The sequence below is a fragment of the Diorhabda sublineata genome, chromosome 8 (assembly GCF_026230105.1).
Source record: "Diorhabda sublineata isolate icDioSubl1.1 chromosome 8, icDioSubl1.1, whole genome shotgun sequence".
In the NCBI taxonomy this organism is placed as follows: Eukaryota; Metazoa; Arthropoda; class Insecta; order Coleoptera; family Chrysomelidae; genus Diorhabda; species Diorhabda sublineata.
Window position 1 is genome coordinate 2,096,109 of NC_079481.1, and position 19,284 is coordinate 2,115,392.

Below are 19,284 nucleotides of genomic sequence, written 5' to 3' on the forward strand. Positions count from 1 at the left end.
AATTCGAATCAAAGTGAACGGATCATAGTCATATGATACAATCCTTGTATATCAATTGACAAATTCGATTAACTGATGTTTTTTTTGACCTTTTTGTAATTTAATTACATAATATATATATATTAATATATTCCTCTAATAATATGATAAGGAAACTATGAAAACGTCACTAATATTCACTCATATCGATATCACAAAGAACATCATATGTCATATGTCAAGCCCATGATTATTATTATCATCAACGACGTGCCAAGAGACAAGAATAACTTAAATAAAATAAACGTAGTAAAGTGTTTTTATTATATATACACTCTTTATGAACAACAAATAACAACGTTGTCAACCCATTCTTGAAAATGGCGAACTAGATGATAAATTGATCAATGTTTATACTTAACTTTCTTGATATAGGTTTCAATTAAGAAACTTTAACACAAATTTGAGAGAGAAAAAGATTGGAATATTTCAGGTAAAATAAATTAGATATTAGTGGTAAATACGGACAGAAATTTGGGCAAATTCGGCCAGATGTTAGGGTGCTATTTTCAAAGAAAAAAAACTGAATTAGATATTAAAATATTTTAATTAGGTCGGTTCAGATCCCGCAGTCGATGTAAATTTGGTTAGAAGGAATAACATTCTCATGATCTTGATTTTTTTTATTTTAATAATTTAGTCACATCATACATGGCATTATATCGTATCGCCGTTGAAATAGTGTCATAAGTCAAAAAAAACTATGGAGTAAAAACCGGTGGAAATTAATTCTAATTTTATTCATCACTTTTCGGATGATAGCTCAAAAACTGACAAAGTTCTGCAATGGCAACTATTTATATGAAATTATTTGAGATGAGATTTTTTAGTTTTCTAGCACCAATAGTACAATAAAAGAGATTTTCTGAGTTATGACAGTATTTAGGCGAAGAAAATCACTTAGTCTATATTTAATATCGACCAAAATGGGTATTTGTATACCAGAGCAATTCATTTTTCTTAGAACGTGTACTTGTACCTGTTTATGCATACTACCAAAATTATATAAAATTTTTTCAGTGCGATTTTTTTTATAAATTCGTTGTAAAAATAAAGATTTTAGAAAAAAATTGATTGAAACCAATAAATTGTGGATCATTTAAATTTTATTTAACTATATAAATCAAAGCACATGATTTTTCCAAGTCAAAAGTCATATTTTTAAGGCTTTTGCCCCAAATGTTTCAACAAATGTCTTTGGAAATAATCGTTTCTTACAAACGATTTAAAACAAACATCACATTTAAACGGTTTCTCACCATGATGACAAATTGTATGTCTTTTTAAATCCTGATTCCGTAAAAACGATTTTGAACATATAAAGCATTCGAATGGCTTTTCACCTGAATGCTTCGACAAATGTGTCTCTAAATAATCGTTTCTTACAAATGTTTTCAAGCAAATGTCACATCGGAATGGTTTTTCACCTTCGTGACTGAGTAAATGCCTCTTTAAATCCTGACTCCAAGAAAATGATTTCAAACAAATATCACACCGGAATTTTTTCTCTTCCGTGTGATTCAACAAGTGTCTCTTCATATATGCTTTTTGTGAAAACGATTTCAAACAAATATCACATTTGAAATGTTTTTCTCCTCTGTGAATAAGCAAGTGTTTATTTAAATATCCCTTAAGTGAAAACGATTTCATACAAATATCACATCGGAATGGTTTTTCTTCATTGTGGGTCTGTAGGTGGATGTAGAAATCTCCCCTCTTGGTAAACTGTTTCATGCAAATGTTACATTTGAATGGTTTTTCTCCTGTATGAAGAAACAGATGTCTCATTAAACTTCCTTTACATATAAATAATTTCGAACATAAATTGCATTTGAATGTTTTTTCATCTACTTGTTTGCACTCATGTCTGTTTAAATCTTCTTTGTTAATAAAATATTCCATACAAACATCACATTTCAATGGCTTTTCTACTTTATGAGTAAAAAGAAAATGTCGGTTCAAATTACTTTTCCGTGAAAACGGTTTCAAACAAACGTAACATTCAAATGGCTTTTCTCCTGTATGAGTAAGCGAATGTCTTTTTAAATCAAATAATCTTTGAAAGGCTTTCGAACAAATCTCACATTGGAATCGTTTTTCTGATTTGCATAAATTCAAATCGGAGTTTTTGTTAATAGAATTAACACTAATATTGAGTTCAAATATGCTGCTTCCTCGAAATTCTTCCTTTAAATCATATTCAGTTACTTCAATTTCATCTTTAACATCTCTATCAAAATTTCTAGATATATTAAGATCAGTAATGGATTTTTGTGTGTTATTTTTCTTGTTAAATTTAATATGATATGTTTTCTTTATTTTTATATGGTGATTAATTGAGATATGGCTAGTAAATTCTTCTTTTTTTGTATATAAATTTCCACAAAATCTACATATCATTATCCCACTACCCACTTTTCCATTTCTCGATGCTCCTGTAAGTAAATAAAAACTGCTTTTTCAAAATGTATTTTCTACATAGAAAAACGTAGCAGCAAAATCAATAATTTTTCAATTATAAAAATATACTGCTCAATATTTTTATTATTTCGTTTATCTATGTTGTCCTAGTGTTCAATCTTTTCTTTGTTTACTTTTTTTCCCCAATAACCCTAATTCCACGGAAGAATATTCACAAAAGGGTTTTTAGATAACAAGTAATGTGCAAACCTTTCAATAGCTGTACACTCCAAAAGTGGAGTGTATAAATGTAAGAAAATATTTAGAACATTAACTATTTATTTAGATGAATTTTAAAAGAAATACTCTAGATATTATAGTAGATGATACCTGTAGAATTTCCTTCATAAATAGCACATTCAAAAACATAATATTTGTAGGTTATGAGCCAAATAAACATATCACAAATAGAAAATATGTAAATACTAAATACATAAGTTAGAATCAAATAATCGTTTTACTCACTTCTCATTTTACTTCGTTTTCGTATCTCTTTAAAATATTCATTTCTAAGATGTGTATTAACATCAGAAATATCCTGTTCTGATTTAACATCAACCAATATTTGAATAGTATTAAAGTCCTCACTTTTTTCTTGGTTAATAGTATGCATACTAATCATATTATCATTTATATTTTGAATATTTTCTACAAGATTTTTATCAAATACAGTATTCATATCACAGAGAAATTCCTCTTGAATCTCTACTTCATCCTTTAAAACCATTTTATCTTTCTCCATTATGTGTGGATTATCACATTAACAATTAAAAAGTTATTTTAACGAAATCACGACATAAATAAACATTAACATGAGTCTATTCGTCATTTATTAAAATGGCCTAGTTTACATAGCTAAGCTAGCCACTAACTCTATAAGTTGTCTGAGACAGTGGTGTGGTGACGCCATCTTTTATTTGAATGGATAATTAATGATTACCGCTCACAATACACTGTCTTACGCGTTTCGATAACCAAGTTATCGTCTTCAGATGTTAACTGTTTGGTTTCTAAAAGAGATGTTAAATGTATCTATGATGTCCTCTCAACACCATGAAACAACTCACTCTACCGAAAAAACCAAGAAAAACAAGATAAAATCAAATATATACTCCACTGCCGTTAGTTTGACATAAAACAGCTGTTTTCTTAGATTGCCTAACTGTAGAAAACCTAATAACAATCGTCTAGCCACCATGGTAAAATCGATAAATTGATTATCAAAATGCAAATTAAGCATTATAACTGTTGTAGTGGTAATTAAATTCGGAATCAATATCAAACGCTTCCAAAAATTCTTAATTTGTATTTAAACAAACTATCCACAAAACTACTTCATACTGTTTGGCTGTATAGCCTATTATATTTTAGTTATAACCTTAGCGTTAAAGAACAGAAAGCGCACGTGGTTGAATATATCAGTTTTATATTATAAATTTGTAAACTAATATGACGTGAAACGATTATCTACATAAAAATGATAGGAATGGTAAATTAATTGAATTTTGATAATTTGTATTAATCTATAATATATATAAAAATTTATTTACTAGAAGAAATTACAATAAAAAATCTGTACAATGATGGTGTAGGAACAGTTGATTGATCAGTAAGAACATTTTATTTTTTTTTTATTTACTGGTTAGTTTAGGTTGGAATATGGAATGGAAATCTTGTTTTTTATTTTTAATTAGAAGAGTTAAAAACGGTTTTATACATAAGTATGTATTTTTTTCACAATGTGCTTTTGATAGTGTGAACTAATATCAGTTAAATGTCATTGAACCTTTTGAACGAAAAATATCAATTAAATGGTTTTTTGTTTGTCTGAAGAATATGTGGATTTTTATAACGTTCCACTTTTACATTGGAATAATTTCTCCTGCTTATGACAAGACATATGTCTATTCAATGAGAAATTATGTTTGAAAGATTTTGAGCAAACTTCACATTTAAATGGTTTTTCATCAGAGTGAGATCGTTTATGAGTTACTAAATTACTTTTATCGCTAAAAAGTTTGAAACAAACTTCACATTCGAATGGTTTTTCGTTTGTATGACTTCTAGTGTGTAACACTAAATTCTTTTTGGCACTAAACGTTTTCGAACAGATCTCGCATTTAAACGGTTTTTCGCCAGTATGAATTCGCATGTGTCGCACTAAATTGCTATTAATTTTGAACGATTTCGAACAAATTTGACAACTAAATGGTGTTTCTCTAGTGTGAACACGTGTGTGTGCAGTAAAATGACTTTTAACCACAAATGATTTCGAACAAATTTCACATTTAAAAGGTTTTTCGTTTGTATGATATCGAATGTGTGAAACTAAATATTCCTTAACTGGAAATGATTTTGAACAATTTTCGCACTTGAATGGTTTTTCGCCAGTATGAATCCGTATGTGTTGGACCAACTTAGTTTTAAATTTGAAGGTTTTCAAACAAAGTTCACAACTGAACGGTTTTTCGCATGTGTGAACACGTGCATGTTCAGTTAAATGACTTTTAACAACAAACGATTTTGAACAAATTTCACATTTATATGGTTTTTCCCCCGTATGTGTGCGTGAATGATATACCAACGATTCTTTGTATGCATAGGATTTTGAACAAATTTCACAACTAAATGGTTTTTCACCAGTGTGAATCAGCATGTGTTGAGTTAAACTAATACTATGTTTAAACAATTTCGAGCAAAGATTACATTTGAATGGTTTTCCTCCCTCATGTACACGCACGTGTTCATTCAAACTGTTTTTCTTTCTAAAAGATTTTGAACAACTTGTATGCTTGAATGATTTTTCAATATCATTAGATGGATTTTGTAATTCATTTTTCAATAATATTGAAATTGTATTCGTTGGTTCAAGTACCCTATACTCCAAATTATCATTTGTACTCTGTTTCATGTCATAACTTCGCTTTAAACACAATTTTTTGACAAGATGTTTTGACAGATGATAGAAGAAATCAAATTTCTTAGTGTAGAAATTTCCACATAATTTACAAATGATTATACCGTTGGGCAAAACGCTGTGCTTCATAAAGTTGTGACTTTTAGAAGTTCCTGTAAATAATCAATTTTATAATACAAGATTATCTTGAAAAAAGTCACGAAAAAATTAATATATTACAAAAATTTATGCAATATGATTAAGAAATAAGCTAATACCTATAAAAGGACCAAAAAAGTTGACGGCTACAATATTTTAGAACTGTGAGGGTATCTTTTGATTGACTTTTAACTGTGAATGCGTCAGTCCACACTGGTATAAATCCCATAAGAAAGTTTATTGCATAGAAATATAAAACAATATTTAGATAAGGTGTTTTACTAAAATAATGCATTATAAAGAAAATATTGTGCATTATTTACCATTATACTAATAATTTCACTGTGTAAAACATATATGAGAAACTATTAAATGTAAAAAAGTACAAATGAATATTTTTCTTTGAAATAAAGCAAAATTACCACGAATTTTTAATGGACTTGTCAATATAATTGATTCACAAAAGTGTTAATTAAACTAGTAACAAATCTTTGATTTTTTTCAATTTAAATAAAATCTAATACGTTTTTACTTGAAATTGGTAATAGTTCTTTACTTGTATTATATATGTAACAATAAATTTACATACCTCTACTAAACTTATGAAAACCTCGCCCATTTTTGTACATAAAATGAAACTTCTTGTCAAATTCTCTTTTAGGGTTTGTAGGTAGTTGCAAATACCCAACTGGCATGTCATTATTCACATTTTTCAATAAAATTGAATCATTTTTTACTATTACATCACTCTTTTGGTATTCTTCATGATTGATCAACAAATTCTCAACACTATTCTCTTGTTTTATCATAATTAATCCCTCACTTGTTTGATTGATAACCACATTTTCATTCTGCTTAAGATAATCCTGTGCATTATATTTTAGCTCTTCAAATAAGGGGTTGTAACTTTCTGGTTTCAATTCCATTGTACAGATTATAAAAATTCACTTTTAAGATAAGATTATTCATATCAAAACTAAACCTTAACTATATCGAAATTGTTCTTGTAAATTTCGATAGAATGTTTTTGATAAAATAAGTTCTCACGCATTCTACAATTTTAGTCGATCATGTTAGGTTATGATGAAAAATGTTTGTTTTGCTACACACGAAACTTCACTTTTAAAACGCACAATATTTTCCAAAAAAAAAAATAAATATCAAAATATATTAGATTCAAGACAAATAATTATAAGGGTAGTTTCATCCATTGTTTTTGGAAATATGTGTCGATAGTTGGAAAAACAGGCAGCCTTAGTTGACGCCATAGACAAAATAGTGATTGAATAGCTTTGTTCGAGGATCCAATTCAGAAACAATTTAGGAGCGATCGTATGCGTACTTTCAAGTCGATGACTTCACTCCATCGGGAACGTCAATTTTGAAAGTTCGTTTAAGATCGGTCCTAAAGTAATTCGGAATTTGGCCCTAATAGCTAATAATTCACAATTACTTAAGGGATTAATAATTATGGGAAATTTGATTTAATGATATTTATTTATATAAAAACATTGAATTACACAAAATAATTATAACAACAAATAATGGAGTAGTAGGAATATTTTCTTTTCAATTTAAGGTGATTATCCATGTAATAATGTATGTCTATTTAATTGACTGACATTCCTGAACGTTTTTGGACACATTTTACAAGTAAATGGTTTTTCGCCAGTGTGACTACGCATGTGAGTATCTAAATGACTTTTACGTGTGAAAATTTTTAAACAAATTTCACATTTGAATAGTTTTTCTCCGGTATGCACACGCATATGATGATTTAAATTACTTCGATTTTTGTACAAATTGGAACAAATTTCACACTTGAAGCGCTTTTCTGCACAATGAGAATACATATGTTTTCTTAATAAGTATTTTTGTTTGAAAGTTTTTAAACAAATTTCACATTTAAATTGTTTTTCGCCTGTATGGGAGAGCATGTGAGTAACTAAATTTCTTTCACGTATAAACATTTTTTGACAAGTTTCACATTTGAATGATTTTTCTTTGGTGTGAGAAAGCACATGTCTATCTAAATTACTTTGATTCCTGTACAATTTGGAACAAATTTCACATTTGAATAGCTTTTCTGGTTCGTGACAATACATGTGTCTATTCAATGAATATTTTTGCCTAAACGGTTTCAGACAAATTTCACATTGAAATGGTTTTTCATCGGTGTGACATCGTTTATGAGATATCAAATTACTTTTATCTCTAAAACTTTTGAAGCAAATTTCACACTCAAATGGTTTTTCATCTGTGTGACAACGAATATGTAAAACTAAATGATTCTTTACCGTAAATGATTTGGAGCAGATTTCACATTTGAACGGTTTTTCTCCGGTATGAATTCGCATGTGCTGGACTAAATTGGTTTTAATTTTGAATGATTTTGAACAAACTTGACAAGCAAATGGTTTTTCACCAGTGTGGACACGTATATGCTCAATCAAATAACCTTTAAACGCAAAAGCTTTTGAACATATCTCACATTTGAATGGTTTCACACCGGTGTGTATAAACATGTGTCGGGTTAAACTAACACTATGTTTAAACAATTTCGAGCAAAGTTCACATTTGAATGGCTTTTCTCCGGTGTGTATGCGCATGTGTTCATCCAAACCATTTTTATTTCTAAACGATTTCAAACAAATTGTACATTTGAATGGTTTTTCAATATTATCAGTGTTATTGTGGGATGAATCTTTCAATTTATGATTTATTCGACTATTTATTAAGGTAACATTTGCTGGTTCAATTACTCTATACTCCAAATTATCATTCATACCTTGTTTCATACCGTAGTATCGCTTTAAACGTGATTTTTTGACAAGATGTCTTGAAATATGAGACAAGAATTCAAATTTCTTAGTGTAGAAATTTCCACATAATTCACAAATTATTATACCATTGGGCAAAATACTATGCTTCATAGAGTCGCTCTTTTCAAAAGTTTCTGTAAATAATAGATCTTATTATTCGAGATTATCTCGAAAAGTTCTATGATGAAAATATAACCAAATATTAAATTCCTTAATATCTTCTTCTATTAGCAAGGAAACTTTATAGATAACAGAATAATGTAATAAATCTACCAAAAACCAACGACAGCATCCATTTGTAAGATATAGATATCAAAATAAAGATTATATCAGAATATAACCTCGAAATTTTGTTTATTTTTGTTCCTAAAAAATATTAGAAATGGTGAAGGTCGGCCACCACGTGACTAATAAGTCACCAACAACATTCATACGAATCAAATCATGACTAATATTCCAATGGACGGCCTATTACGAATTGGTCATTTAAGAACTCTCACTTTTAGTTCGAACAAAAAAGTTATCAACATTCAAAACATCGAATCCCTACAGTCCCTGTTTGTTACCCAATGATCAAAAAGAAATTGCGAGATCAAGGTTTTTCTATAGAAGTGGTTGGCACGTTCAAATCACATGTTTTCGAGGGAAAAATGCTTGGATAATTAGTTCAATCGCATGCAAATGTGTATTGATATTAATGGAGGAATATTTTGAAAAACAATAAAGAAATATCCAATTATAAATATTAGTTATTATTTGTCTACCTTAAAACCTTTAATAGCAACCCTCAAATTTAGATTCTCTTCTATTAAATTAATGTATTAACTATGTATATGAGGAGTTAAATAACTAGGAAAAAATTCTTTTCTCCCATCTCATAAGAATTTTTCTTATAATTTTATACACAAAAATTTCAGTTAAAATAATAACAAACTATTTAAATGTTCAATTTTTATGAATAACTGTTAAATACTTCATACTTTAATACTTGTATTAAATATATAATAAATTTACATACCTTTGCTAAGTTTCTTGAACCCTTTTCCTTGATATTTATTGTTATTTGACGCATAAAACTTTTGATTGGATTCACTTTTAAAGTTTGCAGGTGGTTGCATAAAGCCAACTGGTGAGTTAACATCATTTTCCTGTTTTATTAACTCTAACTCTTTTTTTATGTCATTACTTATTTGGTAGTCTTCAGGATTCGTCCGCAAGTCTTCAACATTATTTTCCTGTTTGATTATAGTTAGTTTCTCATTTATTTGGTTTTGTTTATTGATCAACACATTTTCATTCAGCACAATGTATTCCTGTGTTTTATGTTTTAGTTCATCAGAAAAGGTATCGTAAGGTTCCATTGTATAGATCACGAAAATTTACTTTTTAAATCCAATTATTTATCACCATAACAAACTAATATTAAAAATCAAACAGATTTGAGAGAATCTCCATTAATATAGAATAAATTTGAATAATTCTCTAATATTTTCTTCGAAGTTGAATAAAGTCTGAGATTGCACTATTTATGTCAACAATAAATCAACAACTTGTTTTTATAGACAAATCATAATACGAGCACCTTGAAATACAGGCAGCCTAGACGATACCATAGAGAAAGTAAAAGTAAATTATAACCTTGATTTAATATTTTTTTATTGATACTTACATAATCTGATGAACGGTAAATTACTACATTATTTTGAATTAGATACTATGATTTTACATTGGTTTAGTTGTAACAATTTTTTGCAGTATAAATATAATCAAAGGGTTCCAGACCATTTTCTTCTTCTTTTTATAATGACATATTTGTAAATATAGTTGATTGCAGAAATGTTAACTTAGCTGGGTGGATACTGCTCTAAGGATTTAGCCCATAATCACAAAGAAAAATAAATTCACTATTAAAAGTTCGTATTTTTGATAATTACAATTGGAATTTTATCATTGTTTCCATAGTGCAATATATATTGAAAATTTGAAAAACTGAGTTGACAATGCGTTTTCAAGTTAAAATTTATTTTGTTTTTTCTATTTACATATAATATGTATAAATATTACTACACACGATAATGTAAATATGTATTTACAAATTGGTGGTAAGTGAATAAGTTTTGTTTTATTAAAAAGTGTGATAACTTCTTCTAAATAGTATTTGTACATTTCCTTCATTTTTTATCAGTGTAACAACAATGTATGTCTATTCAATTTACTGACATCTCTGAACGCTTTCAAGCAAAATTCACATTTAAATGGTTTTTCGCCAGTGTGACTACGCATGTGAGTATCTAAATGACTTTTACGTGTGAAAATTTTCAAACAAATTTCACATTTGAATAGTTTCTCTCCAGTATGCACACGCATATGATGATTTAGATTACTTCGATTTTTGTACAAATTGGAACAAATTTCACACTTGAAGCGCTTTTCTGTTCCATGAGAATACATATGTTTTTTTAATAACGATTTTTGTTTGAAAGTTTTTAAACAAATTTCACATTTAAATTGTTTCTCGTTTGTGTGGGACAGCATGTGAGTGACTAAATTTCTTAGCCTTATGAAAACTTTTAAACAAATTTCGCATTTATATGGTTTTTCTTCTGTGTGCAAACTCATGTGTCGGTCTAAATTATTTTGATTTTTGAATAACTTAGAACAAATTTCACATTTGAATCGTTTTTCTGTTACATGAGACAACAAATGTTTTTTTAATAACGATTTTTGTTTAAAAGATTTCAAACAAATTTCACATTCAAATTGTTTCTCGAATGTATGGGAGAGCATGTGAGTGACTAGATTTCTTTCAAGTATAAAATTTTTTTGACAAATCTCACATTTTATTGGTTCTTCTTCAGTGTGAGAACGCACGTGTCGATCTAAATTACTTTTATTCCTGTACAGTTTGGAACAAATTTCACATTTGAATCGTTTGTCTGGTTCATGACAATACATATGTTTATTCAATGAATATTTTTGTCTAAACGATTTCAGACAAATTTCACATTTAAATCGTTTTTCATCAGTGTGACATCGTCTATGAGATATCAAATTACTTTTATCTCTAAAACTTTTGAAGCAAATTTCACACTGAAATGGTTTTTCATCTGTGTGACAACGAATATGTGAAACCAAATGATTCTTCACTGTAAACGATTTCGCACAAATTTCACACTTAAATGGTTTTTCTCCGGTATGAATTCGCATGTGCTGGACTAAATTGGTTTTAATTTTGAATGATTTTGAACAAACTTGGCAAGTGAATGGTTTTTCACCAGTGTGGACACGTGTGTGTTCAATCAAATAACGTTTAACTGCAAACACTTTCGAACATATTTCACATTTAAATGGTTTCACACCGGTGTGTATAAACATGTGTCGGGTTAAACTAACACTATGTTTAAACAATTTTGAGCAAAGTTCACATTTGAATGGCTTTTCTCCCGTGTGTATGCGCACGTGTTCGTTCAAACGGTTTTTCTTTCTAAAAGATTTCAAACAAATTGTACACTTGAATGGTTTTTCTATCTTTATAGTATTATCAGTGTTATCGTAGGATGATTCTTTTAATTTATCATTTATTCGACTATTTATTGACATAACATTTGCTGGTTCAATTACTCTATACTCCAAATTATCACTAATACTTTGTTTCATACCGTAGCTTCGTTTTAAGAGTGATTTTTTCACAAGATGTCTTGAAAAATGATAAAATTCAAATTTCTTAGTGTAGAAATTTCCACATAATTTACAAATAATTATACCATTGGGCAAAATGCTGTGTTTAATGGAGTTGTGGTTTTTAGAAATTCCTGTAAATCATAAACCTCAATATACAAGGTTGTCTCAAAACAATTGAGAATAAAATATTAAATAAGCAATAGAATTCAAATCTACCCAAAGCTATAGATATTAGTAGGAATTGAGATATTGACAGAATGTATATATTTTCATCAAAAGATCAAATATTTCATTTCCTATTTTCACTCCAAAAACTCTTCTTATACAGGGTGGTCCAGGACTTCCCATTCACATATAAAGCCGGGCACCCACAGTGGTTGTTTGACATTCATACGCTCTGGTTTGACCTACGATAGAGATCAAACTTCCGGAAATAGATATTCTCTTTTCATTATAAGGTACAACGTCCCTCGCCGATAGGATCCCCGAATGGGGACGTCGATTCCAGAGAAGCCTGCCCCACACCAACAGTTTTATTAATTCCCATTTAATTGTGACGCTATGAGGCAGAACCTTGGAATTCTCTTTCAATTTCAAATAAATATTCTCCATAGACTCTGGAAGTGTGTAGTAGTGTAAAACGCCCACTTTTATTATAGTTGTATATTCATTTTTGCTATATTTAGATTGTACAGGTTATCCCTGTAAAAGTTACAAATTCTTTAGCTTTAAAGGCTTATAACTCAGAAACGAGGGGTCGTATGAGAATTTTATTATGTCACAGTATTATTTTCAAGTCACCTACTCACTCCCAATTTTTTGCATTAAGTACCAGAACACCCTGTATACCAGATTGTTGAGTTTTATTTTATTATGTTATGTTTAATATACAAATATGATTAATTTACATTTTTCTTAATGAGTTTTAACCCTGACCAATAGTGGATTTGGCAGGCTGATTAGACTGTAGCCCAGGGCAGCAAATTAAGTTCAAAAATCTTTTAGTCGGATTTACAATATCAGAAAAGATAATTATGATGCACATAAAGATGACAAGTTTTGAAATTTTTACCAAAATTAAAGTAATTTAAGAAAAATTGCATATATGATACATATTTCTACTACATTGTTCACAATTTATGATTTAATATACATACATACCTTTACTGAACTTGGTCATATTTTTTCGAAAAGTTTTATTATTAGTTCTGTAAATATGAAACTTCTCGTTAGATTCATTTTTATAGTTATGTGGTTCCGAATAATCAACTCTTACATGATCATTTTCTTGTTTTGTTGAAAGCAGTTCCTCTTTTATGGTTGAATTACTTATTTGGTAATCATCCTGATTCATCCACAGGTCTTCAATATTATTCTCCTCTTTTATCGTTATCAATTCCTTATTTTTTTCTTCGTTTTGTTGATTTATCAACCCGTTTTTAACAATTTCATTCTGCATAAGATATTCCTGTGTCTCATATTTTAGCTCAGCAATTAAAGGATCGTAAGCCTCTTGTTTTACTTCCATTGTACAGATAAATTCACTTTTAATTAAAAATAGAATACCACATCGAAAAATGTTTACTATGTGGATATTGGTTTTATAAATTATAATAGGATGCCGTTATACATAAGTTTGAATATGATTTTCTATTATAATTATAGAATTTTTTCTACTGTTGTACATAAATGTTTGCTTAATACATTTTGCTACACTTATTACAATTTACTTTTAGTGTGGACTTCGGTCTTTATATAAAAGCGTCTAGTTTTGCCATAGATAAAGTAAAACTATTACATGTTTTATCTGCAGGCACTTCGTGTAGTATACGCCGTCGAAAACTTTATCTGGGCGACTGTAAAACTATTATAAATAGATGGCGCGCTATGGTTTCATCTTCTTTCACGTTTGGTCCCTTATTGCTATATAACATAAACTCTATTTGTTTTAATGTCAATATAGGTGAATAATTTAAATTCTTTTCTTGATAAATCGCCTTGATTTTAGGTATCTTGTGATAAAAATTGGTTTCAAAAAACAAGTAAAAATTGATTGGACATATTTCGCACGAAAATATTACTTGACATTGACAATTTGCAAGTTGTCAATGTCAGTATTACATATATAGTAAAACGTTAGTATTATGATGTTATACATCAATATCTTCTTCGTAGTATTTCTTGTTTGTGTTCAGTGATACGATGTCATTAGATAACAAGTGGTGCTTTTTTTGTAACAAAATATTATAGGTATTTACAATTATGTTTAGCTTTAATATAAAAATTTATTTTCCCTTTAGTAAAAGCAGTTTCCTAAATCTTCTTTTTTTGTACCTGTTTGAGCTAGATAATTTAGCCACAATATAAATATATAATTTATCTATGGTTTTATTACATCAATGTATATCAATTACCATTATACGGCAATATATGATGTTCCAAATATATTTTTTGATATTAATTACTTGCAGAATTCTATAAATTATAGAAATAAAATGAAATTCTGTAATGGAAAATTTCCATACTTTCGAAATATTTTGATGAAATCAAATTAAGTTGTCTGTGAATTATTGAAGTAATAATCTTATCCAGCAACTTGAGATATTTTTATTTTCAAAAAATAATCTTTCTTCTATAAGACATATGGTTTCTAATATTTAAATAGACATTTATACTCACATAACATACTTAAGGTATGTTCTGTGTTTATACTATGAAACAGAAATAGAAGAAGAATTGACTGTTCAATGTATACTACGATTTGCTTACATGTTTTGTTTAAATAACTTCCAATTAATTAATAATTGGATATAACGCCGAAAGAATGGATACGGAGCAAAACACCGTTAAGGAAGTAGATATTTTCCAAAATGATTTTTTTTGGAATATTAATGTTAAACAAGAATTGAGTGAGGAAGTGTCTATCCATGATTTTTCTAATGTAAATACAATTAATATGCGTCCTATTAAACAAGAAGTAAATGATGAATTAAGCACAGTTCAAATATTTGGAGAATCTACGGTTGTTACTAAAACAGAAAAGGACAGTTCTCGTAAGGTTATACCTAAAATTCGAAATAAATTTAAAGGTAAAAAACGGAATCTTAGAAGACCAACTAAATCAAGAGGTGAGTTGAAATTATTGTTGGTTATATTTTTACATTTTAATATCTCAACGTTTTTATGTAAGCAAAATATAAAAAATTGTAAATAATATCTACACATTTTTAACAATTTATAAGAATTGTAATTTTTACAGTGTTATATAGAAATATACTGAAATTTCATTTTATTTTGTGATTTGTACAACTATGGATTGGTGAACAATCTTTAATTTCCGTTACAGGACTGCTTAAAAGTGGGAAACATCTAAAACCAAATACTATTTCTGGGATTGTGATCTGTATGTTTTGTGGAAATTTATATTTACATCAAATTGAATTCTTTTGCCATTTTTCTGCAAATCATTGTATGAAACAAAAGAAATTACTATATAAAAAGAAATTTCACCAGAAAAAAATAAGTTATAATGAAAAGCAAGGAACTGACCTTTCCATATTCAAAAATCTTGATGAAAATGTGAAAATTGAAATAGATGATATAAAACCAGAATTACAAGATATCAGATTTACTGATAATTTAAAGTTGAGTTTAGATGACATTCAGAAGTTGAAAAGGTGTGATTTGAATAGACATTTGCGTATCCGACGAGAAGAAAAGACTTTTAGATGTGTAGTTTGTTCTAAAAGTTTTTCGAGGAGAAGTAATCTGAATGCACATTTGCGTATACATGCTGGAGAAAAACCATTCAAATGTGACATTTGTTTGAAAACTTTTTCGTTGAAAGGTAATTTGAACGTACATTTTCGTAGCCACGCGGGTGAAAAACCATACAAATGTGACGTTTGTCTGAAAACTTTTACTCAAAAAACTAATTTAAATGCACATTCACGTAGTCATACAGGAGATAAACCATTCAAATGTGACATTTGTTTGAGATCTTTTTCCCAAAAAACTAATTTGAATGCACATTTGGGTAAACTAACAGAAGGAAAACTGATTAAATGTGACATTTGTTTGAAAATTTTTCCAAACAAATGTAATTTGAATACACATTTGCTTGTCCACGCCAAGGAAAAGCTGTTTAAATGTGATGTTTGCTTAAAAAGTTTTTCACAAAAAAGTAATTTACATGCACACTTACGTACCCACCAAAGACAAAGTTCTTTCAAATGTGATTTTTGTCTGAAAACTTTTCCACTGAAACGTGATTTGAATGCGCACTTACGTAGTCACACAGGAGAAAAACCGTTCAAATGTGATGTTTGTTTGAAACATTTTTCACGGAAAAGCAATTTGAATGCACATTTTCGTACCCACGCAGGAGAGAAGCCGTTCAAATGTGACATTTGCTTCAAAACATTTTCACTTAAAATTCATTTGAAAGTACATATGCGCATTCACACAGGAGAAAAGCCATTCAAGTGTGACATTTGTTTGGAATATTTCACATGGAAAACCAGTTTGATGACACATATGCAAAGTCACACGAACGAAAAGCCATACAAATGCGACGTTTGTTTGAAAACTTTTTCACAGAAAAGTAATTTGAATACACATTTCCGTAGTCACACAGGAGAGAAGCCGTTCAAATGTGACATTTGCTCGAAAACTTTTTCAAGGAAAAGTAATTTGGATGCACATTTGCGTAGCCATGCAGGGGAAAAACCATTCCAGTGTGACATTTGTTTTAAAACGTTTTCGTTGGTAGGTAATTTGAATGTACATTTACGTAGCCACGCTGGAGAAAAACCATTTAAATGTGACATTTGCTCTAAAACTTTTTCACAAAAAAATAATTTAAACGCACATTATCGTATCCATTCGGGTGAAAAGCCATTCAAATGCGACGTTTGTTTGAAAACTTTTTCGCAGAAAAATAATTTGAATTCACATTCGCGCATTCACACGGGAGAAAAGCCGTTCAAGTGTGACATTTGTTTAAATACTTTTTCGCTTAAAATTCACCTGAAAGTGCATATGCGTATTCACACAGGGGAAAAGCCGTTCAAATGCGACATTTGCTTGGAAGACTTTACATGGAAAGCTAGTTTAATGACACATCTGCGTAGCCACACAAAAGAAAAGCCATTCAAATGTGACATTTGTCCGAAAACTTTTTCCCAGAAAAGTAATTTGAATACTCATATACGCAGTCACACCGAAGAAAATACCATTCATGTGTGACATTTGTTTGGAAACGTTTTAATGTGAAATGTAATGGAAAATTTTTTCATTGAAAAGTAGTTTTTCAAACTTGATAGGATAAAATTCATTAAGATTAAATCATAAACTTAAAACCTTTTACATAACCATAAACTGAGGTGGAAGGACGTGGATGTAGAAGGGTTGTTTGTCAGTTTTTTTACAAAAAAATGATAAAAAAAACTTGGAGTCATTTAATAAAACTGCGTATTTTCATTTTGTTAAAAAAACATAACCTCCAAACTGTTAACTGAATCAACCAGGTGTGTAAAAAGTAGTTTTCCAAACCTGGCAGGATAAAATTGATTCAAGTTGAACTATCTGCTTAAAAACTTTCACAAAACAACACACATTTATGTACCATAACTGAGGTGGAAGGACGTGGATGTAGAAGAGGTTATTTGTCAGTATTTCTACAAGGAAATGATAAAAAGCTTGGAGAGTCATTTAGTAAAGCTGCGTATTATCATTTTTTTAAAAAAACCTAACCTCCAAACTCTTACTTCGAGTTTTTGTTAAACTGCTTCACTTAATTCGGTCACGTGACTATACCTGGACGTATTGCTCCCAACAAGCTAATTTGCGGTGATAGCTGTATTTTGTTAAAATAAAACAAATCTGTTAATGTAACACCACGTATATTTATTAGAACCTGTCAACAAAAGCCGCGTATTGGAATCGTCTTTTCTCAAGTCCAAAACACTGGCCTCAACCCCCCATACCTGTTGAGCCAATTAATTGGAACTTTTAATTGACTCGTACAAAGGTGGCGGGATAGCTATGAAATAAATATATAATTGATAACCTATATAATACAATGGCGATCTCTTATGTCCACACAGGACCGAATCCTGACCTTGTTTGTAAAAACAGCAGCCCGGGTATTTGTTGCATTAAACTCTGAATCATATTGACTCACCTCACTCCGGAATATTTTCAAAATCGGTATTGGTGGCGGTGATATGTTGCTGCCAACGAGTTTGGGCGCAGAAGAAAGAGAGTAGGTGACAAGATGGGTTGCGCCTTTCCTCGAAACGATTGGTGGTATTCCATAATAAAGTGAAATAAACATAATTATTGATCCTTTCGGGTAATTTCACTTCAATTCAAATCGTACTGTCACTAAACCAGCGCCATTTTGTATGCGCTTCATTTTATGCTATATATTAGAATCATCTTTACCTTTGCTCTACATAAACAAGGGGTTTTATTAAAGTACGTGGTTAATAAAACAAATCATTTTTAATAAAAAAGGCTTTATTGCTTGTTAATAATAATAATAAAAGAAAAATCCGTACAATAAAACATTTTACATAGAACTACTGGGGTCTGTCAAGGCACGCGTCGTGCGCAAGAGCACATCCACACATCATGCGCTCTCCGCACGATAATACACATGCGCACAAATATAAAGGTTTCGATAACCAATTTGATGAATGTAGTTGTGTTTGGTTAGTCATTTATCATTTTGGATTTAAGATTGTCTACATTTTTTTTGTTACATAATTAAATAAGATTTAAATGGCTAAATTGTACTTAGGAAACGTTCTGTGCCAAATTTTATGGTATAAGATGCTTTTTTGGATAAGTTATTTCAAATTACAATTTTGAAATTTCCATTTCAAAAAACAAAAACTGATATTTGATATCTATTTATGGGTTTAATATTTTGTTTCGATATTACCATCATTTATTGACAGGCAGCAAGACAATTTCTCTACCAGATAAGAAAGTTTAAGCATTTCACTTTATTTTTTGGTGCATCTACTATTCGATTTTATTTTGTAGTAATATGTGTTTAGCATTGTCTCGAATAATTTTAATATATTCAAACATTATTACTTTTATCGTAATTTTTATTTCAACCTTATCTATCCCGTATCTATTAATTCTCACGTGGAAATTATACTGCTTATTCGAATAAATAACCGTGGCTAAAACGAATTTTCTTTAATAAAAATT

The 19,284-nt window shown here is 29.4% G+C and overlaps 5 protein-coding genes and 1 long non-coding RNA gene across 7 annotated transcripts; 2 read left to right on the forward strand and 4 right to left on the reverse strand.

Annotated features, from left to right (window-relative positions):
• Positions 1-268: 268 nt before the first annotated feature.
• LOC130447537 (zinc finger protein OZF-like) lies at positions 269-3,323 on the reverse strand. The gene is made up of 2 exons (XM_056784409.1): positions 2,965-3,323; positions 269-2,474 (listed from the first exon to the last, which is right to left on the reverse strand). The coding sequence occupies exons 1-2, from the start codon at positions 3,239-3,241 to the stop codon at positions 1,201-1,203; spliced, it is 1,551 nt and encodes a 516-aa protein (XP_056640387.1). The 5' UTR covers positions 3,242-3,323; the 3' UTR covers positions 269-1,200.
• On the reverse strand, positions 3,317-6,777 carry LOC130447536 (zinc finger protein OZF-like). Its single transcript, XM_056784407.1, has 2 exons — positions 6,144-6,777; positions 3,317-5,568 (listed from the first exon to the last, which is right to left on the reverse strand). The coding sequence occupies exons 1-2, from the start codon at positions 6,478-6,480 to the stop codon at positions 4,346-4,348; spliced, it is 1,560 nt and encodes a 519-aa protein (XP_056640385.1). The 5' UTR covers positions 6,481-6,777; the 3' UTR covers positions 3,317-4,345.
• LOC130447549 (uncharacterized) lies at positions 3,836-9,119 on the forward strand. The gene is made up of 3 exons (XR_008910260.1): positions 3,836-4,108; positions 7,134-7,239; positions 8,883-9,119. It is a non-coding gene; the product is annotated as an uncharacterized LOC130447549 (long non-coding RNA).
• On the reverse strand, positions 7,033-10,159 carry LOC130447531 (gastrula zinc finger protein XlCGF57.1-like). The gene is made up of 3 exons (XM_056784401.1): positions 10,046-10,159; positions 9,395-9,975; positions 7,033-8,510 (listed from the first exon to the last, which is right to left on the reverse strand). Exons 2-3 carry the CDS (start codon positions 9,735-9,737, stop codon positions 7,138-7,140), a joined length of 1,716 nt encoding a protein of 571 aa, XP_056640379.1. The 5' UTR covers positions 9,738-9,975; positions 10,046-10,159; the 3' UTR covers positions 7,033-7,137.
• Positions 10,004-13,917, reverse strand: LOC130447527 (zinc finger protein OZF-like). Of its 2 annotated transcripts, XM_056784394.1 has the most exons (3): positions 13,334-13,917; positions 13,219-13,265; positions 10,016-12,188 (listed from the first exon to the last, which is right to left on the reverse strand). In XM_056784394.1, exons 1-3 carry the CDS (start codon positions 13,339-13,341, stop codon positions 10,558-10,560), a joined length of 1,686 nt encoding a protein of 561 aa, XP_056640372.1. In that variant the 5' UTR covers positions 13,342-13,917; the 3' UTR covers positions 10,016-10,557. The 2 variants fall into 2 exon arrangements, with proteins under 2 accessions (XP_056640371.1, XP_056640372.1); XM_056784393.1 differs by having other exon boundaries at positions 10,004-12,188; positions 13,219-13,917.
• A 296-nt stretch (positions 13,918-14,213) lies between these two features.
• On the forward strand, positions 14,214-19,167 carry LOC130447524 (zinc finger protein 271-like). The gene is made up of 2 exons (XM_056784390.1): positions 14,214-15,185; positions 15,404-19,167. The coding sequence occupies exons 1-2, from the start codon at positions 14,882-14,884 to the stop codon at positions 17,302-17,304; spliced, it is 2,205 nt and encodes a 734-aa protein (XP_056640368.1). The 5' UTR covers positions 14,214-14,881; the 3' UTR covers positions 17,305-19,167.
• Positions 19,168-19,284: the final 117 nt, after the last annotated feature.